The sequence below is a fragment of the Anolis carolinensis genome, chromosome 5 (assembly GCF_035594765.1).
Source record: "Anolis carolinensis isolate JA03-04 chromosome 5, rAnoCar3.1.pri, whole genome shotgun sequence".
NCBI lineage: Eukaryota > Metazoa > Chordata > Lepidosauria > Squamata > Dactyloidae > Anolis > Anolis carolinensis.
In genome coordinates, this window is record NC_085845.1 from 139,429,976 (window position 1) to 139,451,398 (window position 21,423).

Consider the following 21,423-nt stretch of genomic DNA (forward strand, 5'->3'; position numbering starts at 1 on the left):
TACATTTTTAAATCTCATGTACCATATTCTACTGAGGTGGGTCTCTGTTTAAAGGCAATGGCCTCTTGAAGTATGACAATTATGAGCAATTAGAGAGACTTTTCACTGTTCATAGCTCTGTTAAAAGCACATTCTCAGGAAGCTTCAAAAGAAGCAGGTAATCACCATAGTACAACTGCATTGGCATTTATTTGGGTGGAGCAACTTAGGAAATGTTTTTAGTGATGTCAAGGGGCAGAGAAAGTACAAATAATTTGGTTCCCCCCCCCTCTTATTTTCAACTTTTTCTGGAGTGATTCTTCCACCATTTGCACATGTCCCAAATGGAACAGAGCAGAAAGAATTCATTCTGGACAAGTCAAAGGAAAGGGGAACACAAATTACAAGTAGCTGTGGTTCTGGTTTCCCGGTTCACTGCATCATTAAAAACTCCAAGCCGTCTGCCTTTTCTTCAATACTGAGTTAAAAAGTATCCAGCAGACATTAAGGCTTGACTTTATAGCTCATAAATACAGAGTCATATCCCAATTTGATTCATTCACTAATGAGCATATTCTTAAAATGAAATGGCAATGAGACTTATGACAGATCAGATATTAGGATCACATTCTTTGGTCTATCAAGCAAAAGCCTAGTTTTGCATTTTGCATCTATATTATCAGGTTTATGATCATGTTTATTTATACCCTGTTTTTCCTTTCCACAAGGAGACACAAAGTGACTTACATTAAAAGCATTTCAATACAGTTTTGAATCTACAAATATACACACATTAAAACAGAATTATTTGAGAATATGAATAATCAGAAAAGTGTAGTGACAAAAAATGTGGTGACCTTCAACATAAGAAGCATCACAACAGATCACAGTACTTTAGCACAACTTTCTAATCATTTGTTTTTGGTAACTAGGGTCAGCTTTCCCTCACAACTCCTAAAGCAGCTAGGATTTTAACAACCAGACTATCTAGACTTCAAAAGCTATAAATTTCAATTATTTTTCCCTTTTCTGACCTTTTGACTTCCAAAGCAAATTGAGAAGAAAGTTGCCTTCAGTTCACAGCATCCTTGTCTAGGTCCATATCAAAATGAAGCCACCTGAGAAGGCTGTTTTACCCATTCTCATTGCACAGGAATTTAGTTCTCCGACTAAATTCCTGTGCAAAATGTTTACACCCCCCCCCCCCCGATATCTTGTACAAGAATGAACCTTGTATAAGATATCTAGTTCCACATGAAACATTAGGATTTTTCCTCATCAGCTGCTATCTTTTCCAAAAGGCAAGCTGGTTTTGAATGAAGATAGACTTCAAAAGAAGATGTACTATGGCACAAAAGATGTTCTGCCTACAAGATACTACAAGTATATTTTAAAGTTCTAGAAAATGTAATGCACAATTCTACCAAATCATACTCAAAAATATGAAAATATTTGTCACAAAAAACAGTTACAGCACTGGCTAGAGAAAGGCTTCATCCTCTAAACTGCAAATCAGATATTGGCATTACTGACAATTCTAGCTCCCTAAGGAAGTGATGGCCACATTTTGGGGGGAGGGGGAACTGGTTTAAGGCTGCCCTTAAATGAAATCAAGAAAGAAGAATTTACAACACTGTAGCTTTCTGAAGAACAGTGACTCATCATTTACACCTGTAACTTTATAAATTTTCCAAAATACTGACACATTTTCCAGCAACAATTTGGAATACAGTGAGCTCTCAATATCTTCTGGGGTTTGGTTCCAGTGTGCCCAATGGATGTTCAAATTCTGTTATATATAGTGGTGTAGTAAAATGGCATCCTTTACAAAACTGAAGAACAATTTAATTGAGAGAAGCTGAGGATCTGTAAAACGGGTGGCTACAGCAGACTATGCTTACACATCAGCATAGTGTGTTGTGTAGTATGTGACAAAATCAAAGCTTGCTTTTTGAAGGGTTTTTTCCAAGTATTTTTGAGCCATGCTTGTAAAACCTGCAGATAAGGAGGGCCAAATGTATACCAAAGTTTCCCAATAGTTTGTCACAGATGTCATCATGATTTTTATATTGAATTTTAGCATGTAGCAATGCATTCCATATTTTAATCAGACTATGAAATAACTACAGATAGCAGTAATGTGAAATATCAGCTGGTGCTAGCTTTATAAATTTCTTCAGTGAATAGTATTTGGATATTCAGGGAATAAAAAGCAGAGAATGAGGCTCTGATAAAAACACATCATCAACCAGCCTGTGGGTTACTGAATAAGAAAAAACAAACAAACACAAAAACTGAATGCTAATGTCAAAATTGAGCATTTCATTTCTGCAACTACTCTTAATTAAAAATGATGACAGCACTTCATAAACAAATTATAGTAGCATAAGAATTTAGGTGAATATATATGCGTACATAAACACATAGACAGTACATATTGCCAAAACAGACTAATATGACCCCCTTTGACAAATCTAAGTAAAAATGCTTCCTACAAAAATAAGTCAGGATACTCACAGTAATTGTTAAAGAATCCTGTATATCTTTATGACTCACTAGCTGAACATTTCCGTCTTCATAATAATGAACCTGCATACAAATAATAATGATAGAAAATCTTCAGACACAGAAAATATTACCATGGACCAGTTAATAGTGTTATGCTCCATTTAATATCCAGATAGATTAACTTGAATTAAGATGTCAACAGTTCCAACTCTCACCATAATAGTTTTTGTTTATCTGTACATCACAGACACTAGAATTAGATGGTTCTTTGCTTTCCCTTCCTGTTTTGATTTTTCATTATTTTATTTCTTATTTTTTCAGGAAGTGTGTATGTTGGGGGTGGTATATCTTAGCCCAAAGTGTATCATTTCAAGGATCGATGATGGGGGAATTTGCTGCAAAACTTTGTACCCCACACAATAGAAAAAACACAAGCCCGCTCATAAGGACTGTAAGAGATAATTACCACTATTGATATTATTGTGGTAAATTAAGCAAATTACCTGAATTTTCAAGATACCAGCCACCTGAGTAGTTGAAGGGGTGATTGTAAACTTCCATTCTGATCGCCAACGACCATTCCTTAAAAAGAGAACGTTCCAGATAAACAAACAAAAAAGAATTGAGACTGATATCCTAAATGTTTAAAACTATGAAATGTTCACTGTTTTTGTGAAAGGAAGGAAGGAAGGAAGGAAGGAAGGAAGGAAGGAAGGAAGGAAGGAAGGAAGGAAGGAAGGAAGGAAGGAAGGAGGGAAGAAAGAAAGAAAGAAAGAAAGAAAGAAAGAAAGAAAGAAAGAAAGAAAGAAAGAAAGAAAGAGAAAACGGGAATTCCAGACATGAAACAATCAGGGCCAGCTGACACCTCCCAATAAAGGATTCCCCCAGGCAGGAATAAGCCAGGCTTTGAAACTGTAAGTCTTTTCAATGTTAATCAAGGTGATTAACTGCAACATTCACACTAGCCTCCAACAGACAAGAGTTCTTTCTCCCATCCTGGGCCTTCCACAGATATATAGAGCTCCCTTGCCTAGTTTCCAATATACTTCACAACCTCTGAGGATGCCTGCCATAGATGTGGGAGAAAATGCTTCTGAAACATGGCCATAAAGCCTGGAAAACTCAGCAACCCACTAAAGAGAGTGTTTGGCTAGTCCTCTCCTCTGAAATAACAGCCTACAGCACCTTCTATGAGCTGCCGGTCTCACATCCAAGTACTACACAGAGCTGACTCTGCTTAGCTTCCCAGATCAGACAGGATCCGATGCCTTTACAATTATGCAAATCCAGAACACTTTGAAAACCTAATTTATTTATAACAATACATGTGTCGAACTCATTTACAAAGCAAACTAGTATGATTTAATAGGGTACCACTCCTGTATCCTGTTAACCGCTTTGAGTCCCCACGGAGAGAAAGACAGGGTATAAATCAAGTTAATAATAATACTGTAAGGAGAAGTAGTAGTTGTTGTTGTTCCAGATCTTCCTGCAGATGCATGAAATCACATATAATGGTAAACATTTGATTTTCACACTCAGAATGAAAATGGAGTATTTCATATTATTCCCCCCATTCCTGCTCACTTACTGCCCACAGTGGGGAGAGTAACTGGTGTTCTCCTATTTTGTAGCCTGAGAGAAAAAGAGGCAGCTTCCCATCTTTCTCCCTGGTGATGGAGCCTTTGTTCTGTTTCATCTGAGAAAGGAGGGTCAGCTTCCCATCCTCCCTTGTGGCAAAGCCATAGTAGTAGCAGTGGTTCTTTCTGCTCCCCCACCCAGCCCACAGCTATAGTATAAATGAGTACACAACAGCCTTTAGCTTCTGGAGTTAGCAAGGGTGGCAATTCTGCCTACTTCCTCCTTTCTGCAAATCTGATGCTGTTGAGTGCACATTCACATAACAACCTTGGGCTTCACAAGGAAATTGGCAAGGGAGTGGAGTAATTATTTTTACTTCCCTCCCACACAAGCTGTTGTGTGAACAACAAATAAGTAAAATCATGGATGTAGAGGTTTTACCATATACTTAAGCCACATCTAGTAGAGACTACCCCCCCTTTAGATCTCACTCTTTCAAAGCTTGCAAATCACAGACAAGTTTTATTAATTTTGTGAGGGATCTGCTTTTTTATCAGTTCTTGTCTACAAAGCTCGGTTTGGGCTGCTTGCACCCAGGCACATGGTCCTAAGACTTGCCTGCTGAAAGAGTGGCCCCTGCCCTAAACTGGGTTTTGAATGTGTGCAAAAAATCTTTTAGCTTTATCGCTCATTCAAAAGTGATATACAGTGTTATGTATATATTTCAGTAGTCAAAATGCCTTTGCAAGCTAAAACCTGTGTTCCATTTTTCAACCAATTCTACTTTCTGACAAGAGCGCTGGTCCCCCACCCCTCATCATTGGTGTTAAGCAAGTGCAGTTGTATTGCAAAAGTTAATTTCCCACATATACACACTTTGGATACATTATTAAGAAACTTCTCAAATAGCTTTCCAAATACATTCCTACATTTTTCTTAGAAGTGGAAGTTTTCTACAAAATTGAAAGCTAAATTCTATGGAAGGAATCAAATAGTGTCTGTCCACAAATGAAATAACATTCAATGACAGAATAGTTCCTCTGCACCACTTCTGTCAACAGTTTTCCTAAAGAGTCATTCAGTGCTCTGAGCTGACTTCAGGGCTGGACATGAAACCTGAAGGAGACAAGGGAAAAACGTTCCACCACATGAGTAGAAGCCTGTTTCAGCAATATTCACTATCACCCAGTAGTTTTAACATGAACTACTTTCTCATCAATATCAATTACAATAAGTGGAATAAATGACATGAATAAAAAGGAACCGATTTAAAAGTAACAGATAAGGCCATGCATACTCACCAAAAGTTTTTTGCTTGAAATTGATGGCTTTCTATGCATACAATAATTGTTTGATGTCCATCAATTGTTTTTCCATATACCTTAATCAGAAAAGAAAGGTAGTTCTGAATCCACAACTTAAATGTAAGACTGAAAAGTGGAATACTGCTCCCACTCTGGAAATTAATATAAATTAGCCTCTGAGCATGACCACTGCCTCTACTTTTAAAATAAAATACGTAAATTGTTAAGTTGTAATTCCTATTATGGATTTTTTTTGTTAAAAAAATCAGGAACAGCTTTACAAAATCTGCTTTATTTTTTCAGGTCAATGTCAACAGGAGAGACTGAACAACCACCTAATGAAGTTGTGAAAAGTTGTGAAGTTTTGCTTGCACTTGTAGCCTAAAATTGTTTCTAGTTATCAGTGAAATTAATGTTTCACTGTAATTTTTAGCTTAGAAAAGAGTTATCAGTGGCAAGACAGAGCTGGTTGCCAAAAATTTCTAATTGCCATTTATGACTTGGAAAATCTATTTGTGAATACTCAGAGATGTATACAATCAGTCTACATGACAGTTATTAGTGAATTACTGGTGCATTTTGTAGTATTGTTAAACCAATAGTAATTTTGAAGCTGTATTGTCTGCTTGGCTTGCAGACAAAGGCCTTATTGACAGATATCATGACCAAGTTTCATGAGTAATACACAAATAAGGACCAAATACATACCCATATTTACAGAAATCTAATGCATCAATGATTGTAATTCACACCTCAATTTTGAGGTGCGCATTAACAAAAATGGATTTGCCATTCATTTGGCATTCCTTCCCAGTTGGGTGCAAACAGAAGCAATGTCCTTCCACTTGCAGCCCTAGCTCTGGGGGGGGGGCTCTCAGGTCAAGGAAAAGCCGGCTAGGGAGGGATGGGCGCTGCTTCTTCCAAGCCTCTCTTCGCGGCATGAAGGAGGCCAGCTGGGAAGCTGCGCCCCTCCACCAAACCGAGGCTGGCAATTCCCTAGTCTCCACCTGCCAGGGATCTAGGCAAGGTTTAGGTGCACGACTGTAATGCACCATCAAACATAACATGTATTTTGGTTAAGTAATTTAGTCAAAAATATGTGTATTTCATTTGAGTAAATATGGTAATTCCAATCCTCCTCCTATGAATGGTTTTCACCCACACATTTTCAGGAGTCTACAACACTTACTGTGCAGACGCCACTTGGATAGTGTTCTTTCACATATGCCTTCATTGCAGTCTCTATGGAGTTTCTCCATGATTCAATTGCATTTTCAACTTCATGGGGCTTTGGATCAGTAGCCTCCTTTCTTAAATGATCAAATTTAAAAGAGATCTTGTTTTTTGGATCCAAAAATTTTCCATTACCCATGTCACCATGTTCTGTTATTAAGACCTGGAAAAAAATGAAGTTATACTTTTAAGATCACACAGAACATGAACAAGCAATAACATAGTCAAATAAAACATAGTTAAATAAAAATAAATCAGAAAAACAGCATTGTACATCTATGTTTTTGGAATAAAGATGCAACAGAATAGCCACAAAACAATTATTGTTTGGAAAGCAACTAACCAGTGATCCTGTACCCATGAAAAAATCAGAATACTGAAAATGCTATCAACAGACATGTCCGATGAAAAAGCCAGATTTTTGAAATCACAGCAAACGTGAACTGAATAAAAGTAAAAATAATCTGAAATACAGTATTTCGGGATGTAATTTAATTTACAGTCATGTGTAGCCAATATGGTACCACTTTAAGAGCAGTGTATGGATTGGAGAAAATCCTGCAAAATTTTCAGAAATACAAACATGTTTTAAACATTTATGGAAGCAGAATCTCAAGAACTGAACATGCTCAGTGGCCATGGAATTGTGACTGCTGACTGGAGGGCAAGTAGTAAACTGGAACAAGGAATAAAACAGCTTATCAAAAGCATGAATGACTTGCATTTGTGGAGTTCTTCACTCTGCAACACTGTATTCCTTTCCCACTTGTTACTTGATTTTAAAAGTATATATAGACTACAAATAGAAGAAACCAGGAACCAGTTTAATAACTGGTTGAATGAACTGTCCTTTAAAAATAAAAGGGCAAACTTCTTGCAATGGATTAAAATCAAAGATACATTTGGGAGCTGTTTTTGTAAAGATAAGTTTGAATCACCATGAAAGCATTGTTTAGTCATTTGTAATCATTTAATCGTTTTTGCAATCATTAATTGGGAATATGATAAAATTGCCCTAAAAGGAACAGTGGCCATTTTGATAAAATTATCACTAACATCAGTTAGTTGCCCATTTCAAAATGATTAAACATTACTGAAGTCTGATGGTGTAACAAATTTTAATTTCCCTTCATGGTCACCACTGGGCCTATATAGTACACAGAGACATATTTCCGGGTTAGAATTTTCTTCATTCATTAACAGAATGAAGCATACCAGCATGAATGGAACTTAGTTTTTCTCTTTCTGAAATGTACAATTCACAAAGGTGTGTCCTGACCAGCAGTTGGTGGTTTTAAAGCCCTGGAACATGACAAGCTGCTACCCTCCTTGCTGTTATCTGATACTACAACAGATCTGCATCAGCTCTCATATCTGACACTGTGAAAAGATGACTGAATTCATCCATTCCCTATGATCTTCAGGTGACAACATCCAGAAGTGATAGGAAAATGTAGTCCCTGCTCAACTACTCTTCATTTTGCTCCATCCCACTGTCAGAAATCAAAGAAGATGCAGAGCCATGCTAATAACAATGCAGAGCAGCCAGCTGACAGCTGCACTCGCCTAACACCAATGATGCTGATAATCAGTCCATACACCTTTCCTTCCAGTCTCACACCATGCAACTAGAATTAAATTTTGCAGTTTGATAGTTGTGATTTTGTGTGGCAAATAAAATCAGAAACATAAAAATCACCAGCAAACTGAACATTAGGAATAATTTTCAGTTACAGAAAGAATGGACAAAGCTCTTTTTGGATGGGAGGGAGAGAAGAGTGCCACAAAATTGGCATTTCAAAACGGCATGTAAATAAATAACAGAGAACCAGTGCTATATGGTAATGATCATGATAGCATGAAGGACCTTCAAGAATTTCCTTTTACAAAGTCACAAAAATATGTGTGTCTACCTAAAAACGAATAATGTATCTATGGAATGCTATGGAATCACTGTCACTAAAACTGCTGCTGAGAGTGTTGTAAGTACTGTTATCACTTTAATTGCCACTGCTGTATTCTACAGAATCTTACATTTTAAGTAATACAGTATTTGGAGTTCTCTGGTGTAGTTCAAGGGGAAATACCTGAACACAAAAATACATAAAGACCTTTCAAACTGCTACAACTGTAGAGTACAGGAGTTACAGTTGCAATCTCCCAAGTAAACAATTATTTTAAAAATGGCAGATTCTAGATCAGCCTCTTACAATTGTTAGGCAGCTGAAAGCATCTTTTAGCCTAAGCACTCTAATCTAGATTTACCAGGTAGCTGCTACTGCAAGCAACCAGAATCTGCTCTCCTGTGGAATGTGCTGCAGCAGATTGACATCTCCACTCCCCTCCTGCAAGCAATCTCTGATGGAAAAGAATTATGACAAAGATCCTATTCTTGGCTGTCACACAGAGATTGTTTTTCAGAGGTGGAAGCATCAATCAGCCACATCCCAATTGGCAGGAAAGCAGACTTCTGTCTGTCACTTGCAGCTCCTGATGCCCAGAAGTGATTACAAATACAAACAAGTCACACATTTGTAAATTCTAGGTTCACAAATGTGATTATGAGTTCAAAACATTATCTATAATCTCCATCCACAGTTTAAATGCATTCTACTGTGTGTCCCTACATTAAAATTAAATCCAATAACAGGATGCAACTTTAGCTTCAAACTTAAATATTTATAGTCATACCTGTTCATCGTAGCCTTCCAATTTTACTGGTGTAAACTGGTCCAAGTTGTACTGTGCAAAGGCACTAAGAAAGTAAAAATAAGAGGCGTCAAATAAGAATGATACTCTGGAGACGTGCTTTCTTACACATTAAAAAATACCCGCACCCATTTGCTTTTAGGCTGGGAGAAATTGTCTTTACCGCTATTCATGTCTCATATGAGGAATAAAACTCGAATGGTAACCTAATTCAGCTTCTATAATATCAGTGGGTATATGTGGATATGTATTGAAAAAATAAACAACCCAGTTTTGAACAGGGATGAATTTAGGCCCCTGTGCTGTTAAAAATTGTCCACAAGTGATTTAGTTAACTATTAGCACACCAAAAGAAGTCAAGATTCAAGCAATACTTACTGAGCTGCTCCTTCCCTGAGAAGATTATCATTATTAAGCAACAATCGAACATCTGAAAAATACTGAGCATTAGTACATGTCAAGCATAGTTAACATAACCAGAAAATATATTTTATCAAAAGATAAAGGTATATATCAAAATGTTATATATGGGCCAGTCACACTAAACTGAATACTTGCTATACTTATTTAGATAAAAGGTTTCCAAGATAGTGACACCAAACTGTAAAGTTCCTGAAATTTTTCTACTTGTATCCTAGGAATGCACAAATGCACAAAGAATGACTATGGTGATGCATGTTGGTTTTCTTCAGGCTTATACTTGAACAAGAAGTCATTGTAGACAATTACTCAGAATTAGTCATTGTAGACAATTAATCAGAATTAGGATGCCATGCATCAGCTATATTGCCTGCAGAGGCAATGATCGCAATCTTGTGTGATAAATTATTATAAGGTTATTGTTGATACCATATTGTTTTTGTTGCCCCTACTTTTCCACTTATAGAGCTAGTTTATTGCTTTTCTTTGAAATACTGTAAATATTCAAAAACATTTAACCTACTGATGCCTCGATTAATGAAATTTTATTGGTATCTATTTTTATTTTGAAATTTACCCATAACTGCTGCATTTCCCACCCTCGGCTTATACTCGAGTCAATAAGTTATCCCAGTTTTTTGTGATAAAATTAGGTGCCTCGGCTTATATTCGGGTCGGCTTATACTCGAGTATATACGGTATTTATGATTATGAACTCCATTTTAATCTAAATGTTTTAGTGCAATTTTACAGCAGAAAATGCAAACAAAGGTAGCTTCCTATATTTTGCAAGCAAAACCAACTAATAATTACATTTTCTGAATTTTGGGATGACATTTATAGAGCTTGCCACAATGTTCCAAAACCACATCCTGTTTAATCTTTTGACTGAATATATATGAGAATAGTGTTAAAATTATGTTTGGTGGCAGAGCTAAAAATATATGTGATAGACTGCATCCCAATAAAATATAATAAATGAGTGGATGGTTATTTGATTAAAGATGGCATAATTACCATTTTAGTATCTTCTCTTCATCCATAATATTGTTACAAGATGTTAAAATTATCCAATGAATGATCCATTTTGAGGGGAACCAAGGAACAGGAGTATATCTGGACTTTCACTTTTGCAGTAATTAAGTTAGAATCTCTTTACAATTCAACTGTTGCCATTATATCTAATTGGAATAACCTTAGTTTTACTAAATGAAGAATTATTATATATTTATGGATTTTATTGTGGCATATTAATTATCATAGTTATTTTGAGTTTTAAAATGAGGCCTGTTGACTGAATCAATATATTTTATTTAACCTACCACTATATTTTCTCCAGACCTTTAAGATGTTCTGATTATATTCTGCTCTCGTTTGGAGGTCTACAGCAGTGATGGCAAAACTATGGCACTCTTGCCAGAAGAGGCAGACAGCGCCCTCTCTCCTGGCATGCGCCCCGTTGTTATCAAGTTTTACTAGCCATTTTGAGCCAGAAACAACAACAACAACAACAACAACAACAACAACAACAACAACAACAACAATAATAATAATAATAATAATAATAATAAAACTTTATTTATACCCCGTCACCATCTCCCCAACGGGGACTTGGGGCAGCTAACATGGGGCCATGCCCAGAGCAGTACAATATAATAAAATATAAAAACAACATATTATAACACAATTAAAACAATACAATAAATAATAATATACATTACATCAAGAAATCAAAGAACCAATAAAAACAAGGACGGGCCGCATGAACACAGAGATAAAAACTCGGAGTGAGAGAGACAAAGGAGTACACCACAGGGGACAGGGACATATGAAGGTGGAGCAGTCTAGGGGATAGATGTTGGAAGGGAGTAACAAAGAAATATATAGCAGTAATTACTCACCAAAAGCACAGCGGAAGAGCCATGTTTTTAAGTCTTTTTTAAAAGCTAACAGAGTGGGAGCTTGCCTGGTCTCAATGGGCAGTGAATTCCATAATCGGGGGGCCACAGCAGAAAAGGCCCTCTCCCTTGTACCCACAAGGCGGGTCTGGGATATAGGCAGTGGCGATAAGAGGGCCTCCCCAGATGATCGCAGAGATCGGGCAGGTTTATGGTAGGAGATACGGTCACGAAGGTACGTGGGTCCCAAACCGTTTAGGGCTTTATAGGTGATGGTCTGCACCTTGAATTGGGACCGGAAGATGAACGGCAGCCAGTGGAGCTCCTTAAACAAGGGAGTGGATCTCTCCCTGTAACTTGCCCCAGTTATTAATCTGGCAGCCGAGTGTTGGACCAATTGTAATTTCTGGGCCGTCTTCAAGGGAAGCCCCACATAGAGCGCATTACAGTAGTCCAGTCTAGAGGTAACTAAGGCATGGACCACCGTGATCAAGTCAGACTTCACGAGGTATGGTCGCAGTTGGCGCACAAGTTTAAGTTGTGCAAAGGCCCTCCCGGCCACCGCCGACACCTGTGCTTCAAGCGTCAACGCTGAATCCAGGAGGACCCCCAAACTGCGGACCTGTGATTTCAGGGGGAGTGCAACCCCGTCCAGCACAGGTTGCCACCCAATACCCCGATCCGACGAACGACTGACCAGTAGGGCCTCTGTCTTGTCGGGATTGATTCTCAGCTTGTTCCTCCTCATCCAGTCCGCCACAGCGGCCAGGCACTGGTTCAGCATCCGAGGGGCTTCCTTGGAATCAGATGGAAACGAGTAGTGGATTTGCGTGTCATCTGCGTAGAGATGGCAACGCCCTCCAAAACTCCGGATGACCTCTCCCAACTGTTTCATGTAGATGTTAAATAGCATGGGGGATAAGATAGACCCCTGCGGGACCCCACAGGTCAATGGCCAGGGGTCCGAGCAGGTGTCCCCCAGCTTCACCATCTGGGAGCGGCCCTCCAGGAAGGACTGGAGCCACTGCAAAACCGTGCCACCGAGCCCCATCCCAGAGAGCCTCCCCAGAAGGATACAAATAACTCCACAGAGAATATCTCATTAGGCATTATGTTGTGGGATTACCATCTTGAAAATGACTGAGGCTAGGAGTTGTTCATGTGCTGGGAGAGGCATCTAGCAGTAATCATCAGAAACTCTATGTAGTGTTTCATTCATGAACAGTTCATGGTTGCAGTGACAAAGTGATTTCAAATCAGGTCCATATTTTTTAAACACCTTCTTTATCTAACTAATCCCAATTACCTGTTCAACATGAGGCTAATCCCTCTAGCATATTTAAAATATGGCTTATGAAAAACTTTAAATAAATTTATACACATTAGTCATCTTTCTGACATTTTTTAGAGCTAAAAATATATGTCTCATAAGGACACAAAGTATGTGAAACCAAGACTATGGCCACATCTACTTTGATCACTTAGACTCGTGTAGAGGAGAACCACCCCCAGGGCAGCCAAACACCACATGGGGCTAATCTGGGGCAATGCAGGACTATTCCTCAATTTTAGCCCTGTAGGAAAAGTTGAGCCGGGTCCAAAATGGAATTGACCACAACTCTCCCCACTGCTTTCCCATGTTTCCTGGACATGGATGGCCTGGGGATATGAGATGGCAGACTCCTCCCTCCATGTTATGGCAGTCTCCAGTTGCAACACAGGCTCTACCTTCCCACTACTGTGTGCAGTGATGTCAGCTAGAGCAAAGGAATACTTTAGGAAGGGAGTAAGAGCAGAGGTACCCCACTGCCCTGGTAGAGATCTCTGCGGGTAGGACCTGTGGAGCTAGATCAGTAGATGTGATCTATGCTATGTAACAAAGGAAAATTGCTAAGAATATTACATTTCTTTTCAAGATAAAATAGATCCATATTAAGCAGTATAGAGTGCTTTGCTATATCTTGAAATTATAACTTGAGACTTTAAATAGAGTGAAATTCTCAATCACAACACACCATTTCAAAATGTAAAAAAACATTAGAAAATTCTTCTTTTTTCCCCTTCCCAAAATGTACCTAAATTAATTAAGCTCAAAGTCAAAAGTAGCAAAAATACTCACCATTAAACACCTCATTGAATTCCCCTGGAGGAGCATGAATGATGAATTTTGCTGCTATGCGCACCTGAAATAGAAAAAAAGTAGTCTCTCTTTCAGTCATTGTAGCCTAGTTTATAATGGGGAAAATCTTATATAATTCCTTAAACTGTCAGAGGTCCAAATGACAGTTTGCGGTAAGAAATATAATTTGTTATGTTTTTGAAAAGCAAAAAGCAATCCAAAATGAACTACAGTGTTCCCTCACTTATTGCGGGGGTTACGTTTCAGGACCACCCGCAATAAATGAAAATCCACGAAGTTGGGACACTATATTTATTTTAACATTTATACATTATTTTAGTAGTTATACACTATTTTAAGTCTTTATCAACCAATCGTGTATTGATAAATTGCCTCCTTCTCCTCCTGTTGCCACTTGAGCTCCTTTTCTCTCCCTTTGGCTTCTCCTTCCTCCCTTCCTTAGGCTGTAAATTATATTTTTTTATGATTTATAATATTCTTTTAGGGTTTATTGAAAACCCGTGAAACAGCGAACCCGCGAAAAGTGAACCACGAAGTAGTGAGGGAACACTGTATCTAGGCTGGGCAAGTGCAAGTAGAATCCGTCTACTAAGGCCAAATCATCTGACACAACAAGTAGATTCCGTGCTAAAACAAACAGCAGCTTCAGAGGAGGAATTCCTTGCAGGACTGCAACCAGGTAGATGCATGAAGTTCCAATTTTACAAGTATTTTAATTCTAATAATCCCCATTGTTGATGCTATTTTTAATCATTAAACTGTTCTGGCCTAGAATCATGTCAAATACATACTGTAATAAATCAATGTAGTAATATACAGGTTAACATTTCAAATCTGTGCATTTAGTGCAATGGGGCATTTAATATTGGGTGTAGTTTTGTCCTTAAACTACATTTCTAATGATACCAAGACACACATGAAATGCTAAACAAACACACAAACCACTATATATCATTATTTAAACCACAACAATACAAGTTTCATGTCCTATCCAACCATTATAAATAGCTGAGGCAAAATGTTCTCAAGCATGGTATCAGACTGCATGACTTGTGAAAGTACTGTCTGTTGTAAGACAGCAAAAGAAAAAAAAATACTATGAAGGGAGGAAGAATTACAAATGTAGAATTCAGCAGAAAGTTGTGGGGCTGCTGCTTCACCTTAGGTAGAAAAGCTTTCACTTGTGACAGTTATGTCCACTCTTTCGTGACAGCACTATGACACAAGCTGGCATGGACAGGGCTACACACAACATTAACATTTAGTAAAACTGCAATTGGTTTCTATTGCTGCTTTCCCTTACCCCTTTCTTTCTCCTGCCCATATTCTGCCTCAAACAAACCTTTTTTTGCAGATCAGAACTGAGCTCTATAAAGTGTTGATTCACAACGGCATTCAGAAGATAGAAACAAAAGCAAAAAGGCTTTTCAAAAATTCATTGCATGATATGTATTATCAATTTTTTTGAGAGCAGGTCCAGTTGTTGGAATGAAACATCATTTTGGGTAAATATGGTCAGATACAAAATATAACAACAACAACAACCTTATTTTCAATCTGCCCTCTCTCCCCCAGGGGTCTTAAAAATAGCTTTAAGTTAAGAAACAAGATAAAACATATTAAACAGTTTCTTAATACTGTGCTTTAAATTTATAAAGGAATAGTAGTAAAAACATTTCTGGTATTTTTTTACAGAAAAAAAAAACAAGTCCTGTCTTTTCTTCTATGCAAAGAGGCTCTACCATAAGTTTAGTATTACTATCCTACCTTTTCTTAAATAGTAAGAATAGATAGGTAAAGTGCTTTTAAAGTTATACATGAGATGGCATGAAATGAAATTAGATACTTCTTATAACCAGTAGCCTTCCTGTTCATGACCACAACGGAAACTTATCTGGTTATGGCAAAATCTCCCAGCATGTTCATGCCTATATAAGGCAAAGTGAATGTGCACTCCAACACCATTATCTGTTCTTAAAGTTAAACTACAATAAGATAGATCTGAATTACTAAAGGTACACTTATTTAAACAGTTAAGGCCTATAAAATGGCAAAAAGAAAATATTAAAAGAAAACACAAATAAAGCAAATTAATATTAACAAATACTAATTATTAATTCATATCTTACTAATAATATGTTATATATGATATGTTAGGCTTGGAAATAACTAGACAGCACATAATAACAGCTAACAATTTGATACAAACATTGACTATCCAGGAGTGAAACAACTTGCCCAACCCATCCTGAGGACTAGATATCATGGAAATAGATCTGAATAGGACTTTGAACAGAAGATCTGAGGAAAATTTTATGCAAAGAAGATATACATAAAGACTTGTGAACCCTTTGCTTTGTGCTTTCTCTCTTCAAAAGCTGGTGTTCTTCCCACTAGCAGAATGAGAAGCAACTCTGCCAAGAGAAAGCATTCCTGGAAAGATGGTTTTATAGGGATTAGTGGGGGAAGCACACCATCTCCTTCCTGTCTGCTGTTTCTTTGTATTAAACACCTCTTTTTATATGTTCCAAGCATTACACTGAGACACATGAACTGCATTTTGTCTTATAGATTGTGACACAAATCACATCTAGTTAGGAAATGAGAGTCAATATGATACCATGAACATGACATTCACTTTAGAATCATATACAACCCGAAGAGCCATCTAGTCCAACTCCATGCCAGTGCAGTCATCCACCACTAAGACAACCCAGAAAGGCAGGAGTCCAACCTTTGTTTAAAAAATTCTATTGATGCTCACTAGAAATCTTCCTTCTGATCATTTGAACTAAGTGGTTCAGGAGCTATGCAATTAATAGCAGAAAATACTTGTTCAGTTCTGCATGACAGCCCTTAAGGTATATGAAGACAGCTACTTTATCACATCTTCACTTTTACAAACTAAACATGCCCAATTCTCAAACATTCCTCATAAAAATTGACTTCTAGACCTTTTGCTATACTGATTGCTCTCCTCTGGACATGTTCCAGCTTGTCAATATCCTTCTTCAAATGTGGTGCCAAGAACTAGAGTCAGTATTCCAGGTGAAGTCTGACCAATGAATAATAAAGTAGTGCCATTATATCCCTCAATTTGGGGACATAGTGGTACTTCATTTCTATTGATGTAACCATAGCAACGGTTGGAATGTGGGAATATGTTGTCAGAGTGGAACATGAATCAAAACATTCACACAGGTGAGAAAAAGTATAAATGTACAGAATGTGGAGTATCAGTCAGAATAGAGATCTATGTTCACATCAAAAAACCTACACAAGGAGAAACTATAAATGCAGGCAATGTGGAAAGCACTTCAGTGATAATGGATCATGTCTTAAACATCAAAGAATATAAATACATGGACCATAGAAAAAGTTTAAGTTGGAGGAATGTAATAATAATAACAACAACAGCTTTATTTTTATATGCCGCCTCCATCTCCCCAAGGGGGACTCGGAGCGGCTCACACGGAGCCAAGCCCAGTAAATCGCATAACATCATAAAATCAACAGTTAAGACAACAAGCATCACATTAAAAAACTAATTAAATAGATCATAGTTTAAATAAACATAATTTGAAGCAAAAATATTAAAACAATCATCGAAGGCATTAAAAGTCCAATATAAGACAACGGTATGGGCGACAATCAAATTGATGAAGGGAGTCTATGTCAAAATAGAATGTTCTTATTTTACATGAAGAACCCACAGAGGGGAGAATATACATAAAACACCTGAAATGTGGAAATAATTGTAGCCAGTGTGAAACTCTATCTACACATCAAAGAATACCAATAGTAATAATAACAATAATAAAGTTTATTTATATCCCGCCCTCTCTCCCCAGGGGACTCAGAGCAGCTTACAACATAAATAATACAATAAGCACAATACAATAAAGTACAGCAAATGGAATAAAAATTAATATCACATCCAAACAATAGAAAACATAAAATACAACACAATCAAGTAACAAAATCAACAATAAAATTATAAACATTAGATTAAAACAGAAGTCATATAAGGAAGAAATTATAAATGTGTGTTGTGTGGAAAGACTTTTAGTCATGAAAGAACAGCATTCAAAAGGACCTAGATCTGTGGTGGTGAACTTATGACATGCATGCCAGAAGGGGCCCATAGTGCCCTCTTTCCAGGCACGCGTGCTGTCATCACCCCCCACTCACTCCCCCCCCCCCCCAGTTTGGGCACTCGTCTCTGAAGGGTTCACCATCACTGACCTAGATAAACTAAAAAATTGAGCAGAAATAAATAAAATGTAATTCAACAGTGAAATGTAAACTTCAACTTTTAAGCCACAAAAAACCAAACACATAGATTTAAGATGGCTCAGCAGTACTACATGCAATAAAGGACCTAATGATTATTGTGAATCCTAAGTTGAACATGAAATAGCACTGTGTTGCTGCAGCAAAGGAGGTAATTACTATGTTATTCTACATCAACAGAAGCATAGTTTCCAAATCAAAGTAAGTAACAGTCCCAGTATATTCCATGCTGGTTAGACCTCATCTGGAGTACTGTGCTCACTTCCGGATGTCTCATTTTAAGACAGGAATAGAAAAAATGGAGCTGGTCCAGAGAAGGGCAACAGGGATTATAAGACATATGGAAAACAGAACATACGAGGAAAGGTTGAAGGAAATGGCCTTATAAAGCTTGGTAAAGAGAAGACTGAGGGATGAGATGAGCGCACTCCTTAAATTCCGCAAAGGCTGTCATTTGGGGGGGGGGGTAGGGTTGTTTTCTGGTGCTTCAGAGAGAAGGGCTAGATCAAATGGTCTGAAGTTACCGGATAATAGATTTTCACCGGACATTTTAAAAACTTCTTGACAGTAAGTGTGGTTGAGCAATAAAACCAACTGCTAAGAGAGATGGCAGGTTCTCCTTTGGGCATCTCCAAAATGAGTCTGGATAGCTACTTACTAGGGATGCTTTAACTGGACATCCAAGACATCATTTATACTAGGATGAAAACATAACAAAAGTGACAAAGGTTTGTCCTAGAATCCATTATAAAAGGCAGCCTTCTGGAACTAAACAAGCTATTCTACAACACAATGGCTCTTAAGACTTCTATGATTTTTTAAATTATGCAGTTCATACAAATTCTTCTTATTATGCCTTTTCAATAAATCACCATATTGAACATTACTCCAAAAAGACTGAAAATTTATCATTTTGAGTAAAAACATGTAGTCTTTATGAACCCATCTTCCCCTATGAACCCACACGAACTCTAAGATCTTCTGGGGAGGCCCTCCTCTTGATCCCACCTCCATCTCAAGTGCGGTTGGTGGGGATGACAGAGAGAGCCTTCTCGATGGTGGCCCCCAGGCTCTGGAACTCCCTCCCAAACGAGATTAGATTAGCTCCCACTCTGGATTCCTTCCGGAAGAATCTAAAAACTTGGATGTTCACAGGTGCCTTCTCATAACTGATAACTGATTGTCCATGTGCTTTACCTAGGCCTTGGCCATTCCATGCACTTTATTACCTTTAGTCGTTCCCATCCCTAGTCACCGAAGAATATGCATTTTCAGATTTCCATTCCCCTTAAAATGGCCCATGGCCTATGGTGCTTGACTACGGATTGGGATTACTGTCTATGTTTTAAGTTATTTTAACTTTTGTGAGAAGTGTTATTATATTGTGATTTTATTGTGTTTTTATTGATGTAATACTATTTTGGGCTTGTCCCAGTGTAAGCCACCCCGAGACCTTCGGGAGATGGAGCGGGGAATAAATAAAGTTTTATTATTATTTATTATTTTATTATAGTCAGGAACTGAAAATAAGACCAACAGAATTCAACCTAGTGAGCTAAGTTAGTAACCTTTCAAGTGTGTATCAATACCAAATTCAATGGGATTATGCATTAATTTATAATTAATACTTTGTAATATTTCTGTATGAGCTTTAAGATAAAATATTTTTAAAACACATTAAAATATTCTTTAAACTTTAACATCTTCAAATCCAGTTTGAAAACAGCTATAACAAAAATTTCAAATACTGCATGCCATACAGAAGAGCACTATTTTGTCCTTCTGTTAGAATCTTTAAAAAGATGGGAAAAATCTAACTTCTGTGGGTAGGGAATTCCACAATCAAGGCACTACTACAGAGAAAGCCCTGTTATAAGTATCCTCCAACTTAACTTCATGAAGTGTGAGGATAAGGCCTCCTTTGAAAGTCTCGAATTTCTAGCATGGTTATATGGGAGCAGGCAGTCTTTGAGATATCCTGGTTATTTGGGGTTTTCTTTGTAGGTCAACAAAGTGCATTACAGTACTATAATTAGTAACTAAAGGACAAAACTATGGCCAGACTTGTCTTCCTCAGGAAATGGCACAGCCAGCACAACAGATGAAGCTGGGCAAAGGAGCTCCTGGCTAACTGCAACTTTCCTGAAGCAGTAGTGGGTTCAGGAGCATTTTCAAGAAACAAACCTAGCTTTTCACACAGAGTCCAATAGGCTGAGATCCCAATTTCAGGTTGGTTTTCCAACTGAGCAGTAGCACTTCCATCTTGTCTGTTACTTCTTTACTGCATCTAGACAACAATTCAGTTGACTCACTGGCATCAGTTGAAAGAGATAGAGCAAGTATCACCAGCACTCACTGTAGCTTCATACAGATGTTGAAAAGCATAGAGGATAGTATGGATCCCTGTGAAACCTCACAGGCTAATGGCCAAAAAGCTAAACAATCGTCTCAATCTTTGTGAATATTCAGCCAAGAAAGACAAGAACTAGATCCTCTGAAAATGCCAGCCACAAATGCAGGTGAAATGTCAGTAGAAAAAGCAGCTAGAGCACAGCCATACAGCCCAGAAACCACACAACATCCTAGTGATTCCGGCCGTGAAAGCCTTCAACAAAGACAGGAACTATTGCAAGGCTGTATCAGTCAAAAAGCTCAGAAGAGTATCACAGTCAGTGGTATTGAATGCCACTGAAGAAACAGGAATGCACTTCTTCTGCCCAACAGCTAATGTAGGCCATCCACCAATGTAATCAAGGCTGTTTCTGTCCCATAACGAGGCCAGAAATCAGATTGGAATGGATCTGGGGTCCATTTCATTCAAGAAAACCTGGAATTGTATGGCCACCACTTGCTTTAGAAACCTACTTGAAAAAGAGAGATCAGAAAATGGCTGATAACGGGGTCTAATGAATGCCTCAAAATTGCATTTTTTGAGATGTTGGAACATAGAACTCTTTCAAAGAGGCATTGCAACCTTCACCATCCAACTAACTGGTCTTTGTCTGGTAACTTTAATTAGCCAGGATAGACATGGTTTAACAGCCAAGTGGTTAGTTGGAGTTTTTAAACTAAAATATAGACCAGCATTTTAACAGCTGAACAGAGAAAAGGAAATAAAATGCTGCAATTAAAAAATCATGAGTGGATGGGTAAAGCATGTAGAACTGAAAATTTACAAACTAGTTTAAACCTGAAATCACTGACTGCTCAGTAACTACACAGATGGATCATGGGGATGAATGGCAGAAATGAGTAATGAGTGGGGCAATTGCATTTTCCTAGCTGCTTCCCATTCCACCAGTCTTACCTCTTCAAGTAACTTTTCTGCATCATCAGTGTTGAACAAACTGAAACCCAT

The 21,423-nt window shown here is 37.8% G+C and overlaps 1 protein-coding gene across 1 annotated transcript in view; it reads right to left on the bottom strand.

The window, feature by feature from the left end:
- capza2 (capping actin protein of muscle Z-line subunit alpha 2) overlaps positions 1–21,423 on the bottom strand; it is a 34,639-nt gene that overhangs the window by 2,369 nt on the left and 10,847 nt on the right. Inside the window, exons 2-8 of the mRNA XM_008111169.3 lie at positions 13,752–13,815; positions 9,693–9,744; positions 9,297–9,360; positions 6,562–6,768; positions 5,370–5,449; positions 2,991–3,069; positions 2,497–2,568 (exon numbers count right to left, since the gene is read on the bottom strand). Coding sequence (XP_008109376.1) covers positions 2,497–2,568; positions 2,991–3,069; positions 5,370–5,449; positions 6,562–6,768; positions 9,297–9,360; positions 9,693–9,744; positions 13,752–13,815 — 618 coding nt within the window. The remainder of the gene's footprint in view (positions 1–2,496; positions 2,569–2,990; positions 3,070–5,369; positions 5,450–6,561; positions 6,769–9,296; positions 9,361–9,692; positions 9,745–13,751; positions 13,816–21,423) is intronic.